At 63.3% G+C, this 12,634-nt stretch overlaps 1 protein-coding gene across 1 annotated transcript in view; it reads left to right on the forward strand.

Annotated features, from left to right (window-relative positions):
* R3HCC1L (R3H domain and coiled-coil containing 1 like) overlaps positions 1 to 4,250 on the forward strand; it is a 41,550-nt gene extending 37,300 nt beyond the window's left edge. Inside the window, exons 6-8 of the mRNA XM_045024617.1 lie at positions 715 to 810; positions 1,325 to 1,465; positions 3,726 to 4,250. Of these exons, the coding sequence (XP_044880552.1) occupies positions 715 to 810; positions 1,325 to 1,465; positions 3,726 to 3,781 (293 nt within the window). The 3' untranslated portion in view covers positions 3,782 to 4,250. The remainder of the gene's footprint in view (positions 1 to 714; positions 811 to 1,324; positions 1,466 to 3,725) is intronic.
* Positions 4,251 to 12,634: the final 8,384 nt, after the last annotated feature.

Here is a 12,634-nt window from a genome sequence, read left to right on the forward strand (position 1 = left end):
CTGTGGGGCTGGAGGGGGCGGCGCTGGCCGTGGCGGTGCCCGGGGGCGGGTGCAGCTGTGGGGCTGGAGGGGGCAGCGCTAGCCGTGGCAGGGCCTAGGGGTGGGGGGCAGCTGTGGGGCTGGAGGGGCGGTGCCATTGCTGGTGCCCAGGCTGGAGTCTCTGTTGAAGGAGCAGCCTGGGTGAGATGGGCGGCAGTATCTGTCCTGTGGGGCGGTGCCCCTGGGCTGCTGGCCACGGGGCTCCGTGTGCTGGCCACGGGGGTGGCTGACCTGCCTGGGCTCGCGCTGGGGCGGGCAGGACTGTGGATCAGCGACTGGCTGATAGGCAAGCGATGTCCGGCGCCGTGTCCTGCCAGCTGTGCCCGCTGGGGCGTTCTCGGGCGTGCCCTCCCCCTGCGTGGCAGAGCTGGGGCTGGTTCCCTCACTCTGCTGTTGCCTGTGAGGGGTGGGGAGGCCGGGTGGTAACAACCACGGGCTGCTGGCTCCAGGGGCACCGGTCTCTGGGTGGGCATGGGCTGCTCGGCCATGGCCATGGCACAGAAATGGGCATGTTGCCCGGCGTGCTCTCCACCACCAGCAGCCAGTGCCCAGGAGCAGCTGCTTGTCCCTTACCGCGAGGGCTGCTGAGCCGGGGGCCTGTCTCAGGGCTTGGCTGGCAGGCTCCCCGGCACTCGGTGCGGCTCCCTGACTCTGGCCCCCGGCCTCTTCCCACAGCGCGCGACGCCCTGAGCAGCAGGCACGTGATGGTGAAGACCCGGCCCCTGGCGCAGGGCACGAGAGCGGCCAAGGCCAAAGCCAGGGCTTGTGCTGGTGAGTGCGGAGCCATGGCCCCCGCTGTGCCCTTGGGGGGCGACCCCCATCCCAGCCGCTGGGCTCCGGGAGCAGAGTCAGCACGTGGCAGTGATGCTCCTAATTCACCCGGGCAGGGGCCTGGGGCTGGGCAGCGCCGGCGGGTGAGGGAGGCCTGGATCGCGGCTCGACTGGCCCACGGGCGCTCGCTGCCTCTCCCGCAGGCTGTGCTCAGAGTGCCCTGCGGGGTCAGGGCACGTGGGACTGGCCCTACATGCCAGCCTCGGGTTCGGGTCTGCCACCATCCTCTGGGAACAGGTGGCTGCTTGCTCCAGGCCTGGCGTGGGGAGGACAGCTGCCAGCATGGCCCAGAGCAGGGAGGTGCCCCCTGGGGTGGCACAGGACAGGGAGCAGGGCTAGAGCTCCTCCGGCCCCAGTGCAGACAGGGCCAGGCCTGGGGCGGTCGTGTCCCCGCTAGCTCCATGCTGCGGGCCCCGGGGTGAATTGTACAGTGATGGCTGCCCCCTCTCTCCAGACCTCCTGCAGCCGGCGAAAGAGCGTCCGGAGACGTCTGCGGCCCTGGCCCGGAGGCTGGTGATCGGAGCCCTCGGAGTGCGGAGCAACCAGAGCCGCGCCGAGCGCGAGGCCGAGCGCAAGAAGCTGCAGGAGGCCCGAGGTTGGCTCCCAGCTGCTGCTTCCTGCTGCGGGGCGTGGAGCTGCCCCTCCCTCCCCGCGCCCGGGGCTGCTCGGCTTGCAGGCACTGGGGGCGGCATGGTGGGGCAGTGGGGGGCACACAGGGGTTTCTCAGCTGTCTGCTCCACGCTGGCCACTCGCTGCTGCTGCTGCTGTTCGGGGAGAGCCTGGCCCAGGCCTCGCTCTCCACTTGTGCAGAGCCGACAGGCGGGCTGGGTCCATCTGCAGCCACGCTGGGCTCTGTGCTTGCGTGGGAGAACTGCAGGAAGCAATGCTGGTATTCAGTGCTCTCCACTAGGGGGCGCTCTGCTGCTGGACAGGACCCGTGGGTGAGATCTGACCCCTGGGACCGTGCCCCCAATTTGGGCGCTATCCCTGGCATCCTGGCCAAATTCCCTCTTTGGAAAGTCAATCCCCCTGCTGTTTGGGGGGGGGGGGGTTAGGCATTGGCCACAGCCCACCCCAGAGGTGGCTGCAGCTCCGGGAGGCTGCGTTGGTTGGATGGCAGTTTGTGCTACGCCCTGGCCCTTGGCTGCTCTGGGAGTTGGGCAGGCAGCGGAGCCCCCACGACCAGCCCCTGTGCCTCAGCTCCATGCCCACCTCAGCTCGGTGATGCCAGGACGTGTGCCAGGCTCTGGGCAAAGGCTGCCATGTGGCCGGTCCGAGCGCTTCTTCCCTTCGCACACGGGGACGCAGGGTTGGTGGGGAAGCCGTTCCCCCAGCTCATTGGCCAAGCTGCCTGGCTCCTAGCCCCAGGCTAGCCCCGCCGAGGGCCGTGCTTTACTGCCTCGCAGACCAGAGCACGATGGGGCCAGGAACAGAACCCTGGGTCCTGCCGCGTGGAACCCCAGCAGGCCCCACGCTTGCGTTTGGGGAGTCCCTGGAGCTGGCGGCTCCCCCAGACTGTCTGGTGGCTCCTGGCCCTGCCCGCCCGGGGCTGCTCACTCCGGCCCCTGCCCTGGCTTAGCTCGCTGCACCTGCCCACCTCCCAAGTCAGCCCTGCCCAGCCTGGCTCCTTTCTGCCCTGCCGGTCTGTCGCTGGGGGCATGGCTGGGTGGCATTGTGCAGTGCCAGCTCCGCCCTTGTCCTGCTCTTTCCCTGCTTTCCCCTAGCTCTGAGGAGGGGTCACCTGCCACTTGCTGGCGCTTGCAGCCCTCCCCCCATTTAGTGCCAGCTGCAGATCTCGGTGGCTGCCTTGGCTAGCTCCGGAACGATGGGGGGGCCTGGGCCCGGGCCCTGCAGTGCCCACCGGGCCCTGCCCTGCCCTGCCCAGCCCAGCCCTTTGTTGCTGGCGGTGGTTGAAGCGGGGGCTCTGCCTGGGGGTGTGCAGGCAGCTCTGGGAAGGGGGAGCGGGTTCTCCACACCAGGACCTGCCTTCGGCTCCACGGTTTGCAGCTGCGCCTGGGGCAGCTCCTGGCTCTTGGCGGGGCCGCTGGGCACAGTCTGCTGCAGCCGCTGCAGGCTGTCAGTGCGCCCGGCCCCCTCTGGCAGGCATGGCAGCTGGCTCCCGGCCTGCCGGCTGCAACGGCCAGATAACCGGTGATGGAGCGAGCCGGGCGGGCCAGGAAACGGTTCACGGTGAATGTCCAGAGCGGGCTCATGACAGACAGACATGGAGAATAACCCTGCCAAGGGAGCGCTCTGCCCACATGCGCCTGCCTCCCCGGGCAGGCCCTCGCGCCCGGCCCCCTCCCTCCTGCCCATCTGGGGGGGGTGGTAGTGCCCTCTCACCCAGGGGGGGATGGTGCTGTGGCGGGGGAGGGGCGGGGGCAGTGGCAGGAAAAGCCTGGAGCGGAGGCGAGACCTCCCCCACTGCCCCCCCTCGGAATAGCAGAGCGAGGGGCCCCCTCAGGCCAGGGGCGCTGGGCAGGGCCCCCAGCTCGCGGCCCTGCCGGCACCAAGGGCATCTGCCCGCCCCACCTGCCTCTGGCAGCAGGTGCGTTTCTCCTGGGCTGCAGGGATCCGCTCGTGCCACTAGGTGGAGCCCAAGCAGCGCTCTTGGGGTGGGGCACCCGGCTCCCAGGTGGGGGTGACAGACGGGCTCCCCGGGCCCCCCTTGCCGGCCCTCAGCCCCGAGAGCCCCTGCCCGGCTAGCAGACAGCCCGGCGGGGTGCTGCAGTGGGGTCGCAGGAATGGGGGGCATGGGACACTGTGTGGCTGGGACAGCCAGGGCTGGGGGGGGCCCTTGCTCAGTCCCCAGGAGCCTGGAGCCAGGCTTCACCCTCCCTCCCTTGTCTCTGCAGAGAGAAAGCGCCTGGAGAACAAGCAGCGGGAGGACGTCTGGGAAGGCAGGGACTGAGCCAGGGCTGCAGCGGAGGAGACCGGAGCACCCAGGGCTGCTGGCAGGCGCTTGGCGGGGGGCACTGTGGTGCCGGGGGCTTCAGACACCAGCACAGCCCAGTGCCAGCTGCACCCACACAGGCTGGCCGGGCTGTGTCGGTGGGGGGAAGGGGAGAGGCCCGTCTGGAGCCTGGCAGGGGGAGAGGGGTCTGGCTGACAAACACAACAGCTGTTTGTATTGGGACTCTTAGTGGGTGGGGGCTTGCGGGACCTGCTGCTGGTGCGTGCGCCCCTGGGGGGAGCTGGCGGGCCCTGCTGCCGATGTGTGTGCGCCCCTGGGGTGGGGGCTTGCGGGCCCTGCCACCGGTGTGTGGCCCTGGGGGAGGCCTGGCGGGCCCTGCCACTGCTGTGTGTGTGCGCCCCTGGGGTGGGGGCTGGCGGGCCCTGCCGCCGGTGTGTGTGTGTGCCCCTGGGGTGGGGGGCTGGCGGGTCCTGCCGCCGGTGTGTGTGTGCCCCTGCGGGGATGGCGGGCCCTGCTGCCGATTGTGTGTGCCCCTGGGGTGGGGGCTGGCGGGCCCTGCCGCCGGTGTGTGTGTGCCCCTGGGGTGGGGGCTGGCGGGCCCTGCCGCCGGTGTGTGTGTGCCCCTGGGGTGGGGGCTGGCGGGCCCTGCCGCCGGTGTGTGTGTGCCCCTGGGGTGGGGGCTGGCGGGCCCTGCCGCCGGTGTGTGTGTGCCCCTGCGGTGGGGGCTGGCGGGCCCTGCCGCCGGTGTGTGTGTGCCCCTGGGGTGGGGGCTGGCGGGCCCTGCCGCCGGTGTGTGTGTGCCCCTGCGGGGAAGGGGGGGGGGCTGGCGGGCCCTGCCACCGGTGTGTGGCCCTGGAAGGGGACATTGGCCTCCTCTGGACCTGTCTCTTGCCCTTTGAGACGCTGGAGCACAGGGAGTCAGTGCTCTGGAGCGCTGGGCTGGGGCAGCCCAGCTAAGTCTGGTGGCTGTGCCCTGTGCATGGCACTGCCCGGACTGTGCTTGTGCCGGGTAATGCTGCCCTGACGCACTGGCTGCAGCTGGTCGGTCGCTGCTGGGAACGCAGCCTCCAGGCTGCCCAGCTCGCTTTCAAGGCGGTAACCCCCTTGCTCCCTGCAGCAGCCTGGGCCATGCGAACAGCCCTGGGCAGCAGGAGGGGATTTCGCGGGACTCTGTGTGAGCCATGCCATGCTGAGCGGTGCTGTGCCGTGCTGTGCCGAGCCAAGCCAATGCAGCCTGGGGGTGTGCCAAGCGTGAGCAAGTGAGAAGCCATGTGAGGTGGAGATTCCCTGTCCTTTATTTTGCTATTAAAATGCCTGGTTTTTACACTTCTCAGAGGCTCTGTAGTTTCCCCTTGTAACCCTGGTGATGGAGTAATGTGGGGTGCAGAGTGTCACGGAGTCCCCGCGCGATGCTCTGGAACTGCTCCCCACAAAGCCAGGCAGGACTCTGGGAGCCTCCTCTCCCTTGGAGCAGACTGTCTGCAGGGCAAGAAGCTCCCACGGCTTCACCTCCTGGTCTCTCCTTGGAGCATTGAGCATCCTCTGCCCCTCCGTGCGCTGCCCACAGCGAGTCCGCCCAGGCGAGGTCCTAGGGGGGCCAGAGGGTCCTGCCCCCCCACTGCGCAGTCAGACGTGACTCTCAGCCAGCCAGTAACACAGAGGTTTATTCAATGACAGGAACAGGGTCTAACACAGAGCTTGTAGGTACAGAGAACCGGACCCCTCGGCCGGGTCCATCCTGGGGGGCAGTGAGCCAGACCCCCACGTCTGCACTTCAGTCCTCGTCCCCAGCCAGCTCCAGATTAACCCCCCCCTCCAGCCCCTCCTCTCTGCTCAGCTCCTTCCCCGGGCTAGGGGGTCACCTGACCTCTGTGTCTCCAACACCTTCAGCTGGCACCTTTGCAGGGGTGGGGCCCAGGCCATCAGTTGCTAGGAGACAGTGTCAGGCATTTATGTTCACTGGCCCCTTCCTCTGCAGCAATCCCACCCCCTGATCCCACTACCTCGATATTAAGAACTGCAGAGGGGACACTGAGGCACCAACCCAGTATTCAGAGCAAACATTAAGAACATTCCCAGTTGTCACACAGAGGGAGCTGCAGTCTCTTGTAGCTGGCCGTCTCAGCGCCTGGGGAAGCTGTTTGGGACAGTGGCAGAAGCACAGGAGCAGGGTATTCCTGGTGAAATGGTCAGCAGTGAAATGGTTAATATATGGGCATTTAATGTGTTACCATTAGGTTTCAGAGTGAACAGCTTCAATGTGATGGGCTCAGACTGGCATCACGGGGTTAGGTTTTCGCGGGGGAGGGCTTGGTGCCGTAAAGGTGGGAGGCCCCCGGGCCGTGCACTGGGAGTCAGGAGTATTGTTCTGCCTGCAGCACACACGGCAGGTGCGCACTGGAGACCTGTGCTGGCCGGGCATCTCTCCTGCCCTGCGGCCTGGCTCGGCTCTGGGCTGGGGTCTGGGCAGCACAGGGTTAAGTGTCAGCCAGAATGAGAGGTGAGACAGGCAGGCATTGGGAAACCCTCCCTCCCTCGGCCCTTCGAGCCCCTGGCTGCCTTCGGCCCTGGCCTGCCCCACACGCTGCTTCTCCTCAACGTGTTTATAGAAAACCCAAACCCTTTCTGCTCCGAAAGTCACGCTGAGAAGGAGCCCAAGGGCCATGCTCCATGCACAGGCTCCTGCGGGCTGTGGGGCGAGTGAGATGCCTCCCAGGTACCTTGGTGTAACAATGCGGTTCTGGCGGGACCCAACTGAGGTGCCAATTCAGGACCAATCACTTAAACAGGGCAGTCACAGCCCTAGGCTGGGGTTTTTCCACCTCTAAGGCACCAAACCAGCCAGACCAAGAGGACTTTGGTCTCACCCCACTGGCTAACCACAAGTCACACAAGCAATTCCCTTAGACACTCCAGTCTCCCAGTATCACCACCAGTGCCACTCGTCCTGGGGATGAATGGTTATGAAAACCAACACCCCAGTGTGATGAACTGGGACTGTTCTTAATGTTTGCTCTGAATACTGGGTTGGTGCCTCAGTGTCTCCTCTGCAGTTCTTAATATCTAGGTGGGGGGATCGGGGGTGCGATTGCTGCAGAGGAAGGGGCCAGTGAACATAAATGCCTGACACTGTCTCCTAGCAACTGATGGCCTGGGCACCCCCTCTGCAAAGGTGCCAACTGAAGGTGTTGGAGACACAGAGGTCAGGTGACCCCTTAGCCCTGGAAAGGAGCTGAGCAGAGAGGAGGGGCTAGAGGGGTTTTGAGTCTGGAGCTGGCTGGGGACGAGGAGTGAGGGCAGACGTGGGGGTCTGGCTCACTGCCCCCCAGAATGGACCCGGCCGAGGGGTCCGGTTCGCTGTACCAAGCTCTGTGTTAGACCCTGTTCCTGTCATCGAATAAACCTCTGTGTTACTGGCTGGCTGAGAGTCACGTCTGACTGCGAAGTGGGGGGGGGCAGGACCCTGTGGCTCCCCCAGGACCTCGCCTGGGCGACTCGCTGGGGGAAGTGCACGGAGGGGCAGAGGACGCTGAATGCTCCAAGGAGAGACCCAGGAGGTGAAGCCGTGGGAGCTTCTTGCCCTGCAGACAGTCTGCTCCAAGGGAGAGGAGGCTCCCCAGAGTCCTGCCTGGCTTTGTGGGGAGCAGTTCCAGAGCATCACCTGGGAACTCTGACATCCAGTAAAGAAAAAAAAAGGGTTTGCTCGATCCCAAAGGACCAAGCCCCAGACCCAGGTCAATATACTAATCAGATCTTACCCACAAATCATGCTGTTGCCAATCCTTTAGAATCTAACATCTAAAGGTTTATTCATAAAAGGAAAAAGATAGAGATGAGAACTAGAATTGGTTAAATGGAATCAATTACATACAGTGATGGCAAAGTTCTTAGTTCAGGCTTGTAGCAGTGATGGAATAAACTGCAGGTTCAAATAAGTCTCTGGAACATCCCCCGCTGGGATGGGTCAACAGTCCTTTGTGCAGAGCTTCAGTTTGTAGCAAAGTCCCTCCAGAGGTAAGAAGCAGGATTGAAGACAAGATGGAGATGAGGCATCAGCCTTTTATAGTTTTTCCAGGTGTAAGAACCTCTTTGTTCTTACTGTGGAAAATTACAGCAACATGGAGTCTGGAGTCACATGGGCCAGTCCCTGCAGTTTGCTGAGTTACAAGGCGTATCTGCCTCCTCTCAATGGGTCAATTGTGGAGCTGATGGTCCTTAATGGGCCATCAAGCAGGCTAGGCAGAGCTAACACCAACTTGTCTGGGGTGTCACCCAGCAGCACAGCACAAGTTTGAAGCACAGACAGTACAGAGCCAATACTCATAACTTGACACAGGCACCCAGACAGCATAATCCTAACCAGCAACCCAGAACCTGGTCTTAGACACCTCAGATGACCCACTTTACATAGATTTGGTGCCACTACAGGACCTTGGTTGCAACCCTGTTCTGTATGGTCCCAGATTACGTCAATAACGTCCCACTTGGGAAAGGGGACAGCTTCAGGGGGGTTTCAGTCAGCCCCTCCTGGTGTTTCCCAGCCAGTTCTAACGGCCCCGTGCAGGGCCCGGCCCCAGGACGAGGCGCTGGGGGAGTTGGGGCCTAATGGGAAGTTTCACTACACACCAGTCCCATCTCAGAGCTCTATGAGCGCTGGGCCAGGCTGTCACAGACTCACAGGTCGTGCCCACTCATGGCCCTGTGCAGTCTGTGGGGGAAGCCTCTTCAGGGCGACAGCCCTTCTCGGGGCTCCACTCTCTCTCGGGGCCAGGCCCCTCCACCTCCCGGAGCCGCACCCCCCTGAGCCTCAGCACGTCTGTCTCTGCCGTGGGCCCCCTCAGGGAGTCCCCTCGCTCTGGGCCCCTGGGGCCTCCGCCTTCCGGAGGGGATGATGCCCCTTGTTCTCTAGCCCGGAGCGACTCTCAGCCAGCGTAACACAGGAGGGTTTATTGAGCGTCTGGGCCCAGCACAGGAGACTCTCAGGGCCTCAGGCCTGGCCTCCCTCAGCACAGCACATCCCAGTCTCCCTGCATCCAAGGGGGCTCTGCCTGCTCCCCCTCTCCAGCCCAGAGCCCCCCTGCTTCCCAGCTGGGCATCTGAGATCCCCGGCCCCAAGCCCCCTCTGTCCATTGTCTTCTCTCCAGGGAAACAGGGGTGCCTGGGTCCTCTCTCCTCTCAGCCCTCCTCTGGCCCCTCTGGCTGGAACCAGCTGGTCAGGTCACTGGGGTCCTCTCTTCGCAGCCCATTGTCCTTCCACTGGCCAGAACCGGCTGCGACTCCTGAGCTGCTTCTCCAGGTCACCAGTCACTGGGGTCTCCATCCTCCAGGCCATCGGCCGGGGTCCCGAGTTCCCTCTCCGGTCCTGTGTACCAACAAACTCCCTCTCCCCTCACCTGTTAAACCAGTAACACCCGGGGACACTGAGTCCCACCCCCTCTGCATGCAAACCACTGGAAACCCAAGAAAATCCCCCACTTTGTCACACGGGCCAGCAGGCACGGGCACACTCGGGGGTTCCCAGGGGAACGAAGCTGTCGGGTGAAGGGCGGGGTGCCCTGCCTCTGAAGGAACAGCTTCAGCTGGCAGTCCCTGTGACCACCGCGTCCTGTAAATAGCAGCCACCACTTAGTGCAGTGAGAATGTCGGCCTGTGGGCACGCGCGCTGCTTCCGCCTCTGTCTGTCGGAAAGGTCACGGGCTGGTTTCCGGGCACTTGGCCACTTAGCAACCCCCGCAGAGCAGCTGCAAACAAGGGACCGCGTGTGCTGTGTGCATGGGGTGGGGGGGGGGGAGAGCGGCCGAGCACCCCGGCACCGAGCAGGGTTTGACATGGGGAGCTGGGGGACCTCGGGGGACAGCTCCAGGAACTCCTCCTCCCACTGGACACAGCTGCCAGGGCAGTGCCCAGAGAGCCGGGGCCCCTCTCTAGAGGAGGCGAGGGCCGCTGTGGCGAGGTGCAGTCTCCCCCGAGAGCTCGGGCAGGGCTAAGGGGGCAGTGAAGGCAGCCCTGGCGGAGCCCCTGCTGCGCTCTCCCAGGGACTCCGGCCACGCGCTGGTGCCATGAGTGCAGGTCCCATGGAAGCCCTCCTGGCAGGAATGTGCTGGCTGGCAGCTTGTTTACTTCCTGCCCAGAGCAGCGGGGTGTGGCCTGTCTAGGAAGGGGCAGGCGGCCCCTCTGCCAGGCGTGTGATGTGGGCAGCATTCCGGGACATGGGCGGGTGGCTTCCTGCCCAGCACCGCGGGACCTGCTTTTCCTGGTGCTCGCAGTAGCTGTAACCACCTGGCAGCCCCGGGCCCCTCCTGCTTCCTTCTACTCTGGGCTGCTGCTTGTCCCTGGATGGCAGGTGTGGCCTGGCGGGGAGCCTAGGGTGACTCTGCCCCATTCGGCCCACGCTGCCCTTGGGAGACAGGCCCCGCGTGGGACGGGCCAAGCCCATTGCCCCCAGGAGCCCAGGATGGGGCTTCTCATGGGGCCCATTTCCCCAGCCCATGATGCTGGGTGCTCATGCCCTGCCCAGGGCATTGTGCCCCTAGCAGTAGCCATGTCCGTCTGCCTAGCAGGGTGGCAGCCCCTGGTCTGGGGGCAGGGAGTTCACACAGCCCCTGGCTAACCGGGGCAGTGCTGTTCCCTAGCAGTGCCCTTAGCCGCCCCCTTGGCCGTGTGTCCCGAGCCGGGCTGACAGCAGCCAGACGCCCTGCCTTGGGCCAGGCACTAGCTACTGTCTGGCAGGTCTCCTGGCATTCGGCTCTTCTGGAGGTTAAACAGCCCTGCCCCATGGCCTCTCTCCCCACGGGCCCTGGAGGGGAAGATGGGGCAGGGATCTCTGGAAACTTACCCTCTTCCCTGCACTGCCCCTGAAGCTCTGGCTAGCTGGACTGTTGGTCTGACCCGCTCTGGCCGTGCTCATGGTCTGCTGTAACCTTTCTGAGCTGGGGCTCTGACCTGGCCGAGGGCCAGCCATGGGCACCGCTGCCATTCCAGGCCATGATCGCGTTTTCTGTCCCACCCTAACCACGGGGCCGTGCGGCTGGCAGCTGCTGCCCAGTCAGCAGTTTGCATGGAGCTGGCCAGAGCCAGGGGCGGCTCTAGACATGTCGCTGCCCCAAGCACGGCGGCATGTTGCAGGGGGCGCTCTGCCGGTCGCCGGTCCCGCGGCTCTGGCGGACCCTCCGCCGCCTGCGGGAGGTCCACCAGAGCCGCGGGACCAGCGGACCCTCCGCAGGCATGCCGCCGAAGGCAACCTGCCTGCCGCCCTCCTGGCGACCGGCAGAGCGCCCCCCGTGGCATGCCGCCCCAAGCACGCGCTTGGCGCGCTGGGGCCTGGAGCCGCCCCTGGCCAGAGCGATGCTCTTGTGTCTTCTCGGAGCAGCTACGATTCATCTAGAACAAGGCTGTGACGGTGCTGCCCGTGGGAGCCAGCTGAGGTCACTCAGTCAGGGTGAACTGCAAACAGACCGGGGCAGACAAACCCCAGACGCTGGTGGATCTTCCAGTACTGAGATTTACCAACCGGCACAGAACAGCTTCTGTAGCACCTCCCTGGTTACTCAGAATCCAAACCCCGCAGCTCCCTTAAAGTGCCCAGCCTCAGGCCTCCGTCCAGACACACATGTCAGATATGATGATGGTCACTGAAAATCTTCTCTCATCATATAAAAGAAAAGGTTCTTCCAATCCCAAAGGATCAGCCACACACCCAGGTCCAATTACAACTTAGATCTTACCCAGAATACACGCTTAGAGCCAACTCTTATTAACTAAGCTAAAATGTATTAAAAAAGAAAAGAGAGAGCGTGCTGGTTAAAAGATCAATCTACAGACAGACTTGAATTCAATTCTTGAGGTTCAGATACACAGCAGAGATGAGCTTGTAGTTGCCAAAAGTCCTTTCAGAAATAGTCCAGAGGTTATAGTCCAATGTCCATATTCAGGGTGGCTCCAGTCAGTGACTGGGGATCTCAATCCTTGTGGCTTAAGGTTTCCCCCTCTTGAAACCCAGAGCAGATCTGAGATGAAGCAGGATCGTGTCCCAGGGTTTTTATACATTTCCAGCAGCCTTTTGGCCTGAGAAAACAATAGGCTTAACTCTCCTTCTCCCAAACATCCTGGCAATTAGCACAGGGTAATTTATCCATTAAACAGTTCAGATGCAGGTTGCCACAATCTTCAAAGAGACACAGAGACAATAATACTATTTCACTCACGTATCTTCCTAAATGTTAATATTCCTGTTTTGATCTTTGAATCAAAGCTCTAGCAATAGACAAGACTTGGTTGCTGACATCCCAAGCCCTGAGCAAACCCCTCCCCTTCTACCTCTAACAATGCCGGCTGCATTTCAAAGCTCTGGTCATTTACAGATCTTCCTAACCAGTCCTTAAGGTTCACCCATGGGTCGGGTCAGCCTGGGAGGTAATTAACTCCTTCTGGCCCGGTCACCTTTCAAGGAGATATTAGATCAGACTCATAACGTCACACTGGGAACAGGTGGGAACAGGTCGTGGTTTACTTTGCACTTGCCGGCACCAAATTTCATCTGCCGCTGTGTTGCCAGCTCCCCTCGCTCGCCCCCAGCCTGCTGTGGGCCTGACGACCCGAAATAACGCTGGGGCCTCGGGCAATGTGGGCCTCTCCATCCCAGCTCCTTGGGAGCAGCGCACGTGGCCACTGTCACGGAGTCCCCGGGCGCTGGAACTGCTCCCCACAAAGCCAGGCAGGACTCTGGGAGCCTCCTCTCCCTTGGAGCAGACTGTCCCCAGGGCAAGAAGCTCACACGGCTTCACCTCCTGGGTCTCTCCTTGGAGCATTCAGCATCCTCTGCCCCTCCGTGCGCTTCCCCCAGCGAGTCGC

This window comes from Mauremys mutica, chromosome 7 (genome assembly GCF_020497125.1).
Source record: "Mauremys mutica isolate MM-2020 ecotype Southern chromosome 7, ASM2049712v1, whole genome shotgun sequence".
In the NCBI taxonomy this organism is placed as follows: domain Eukaryota; kingdom Metazoa; phylum Chordata; order Testudines; family Geoemydidae; genus Mauremys; species Mauremys mutica.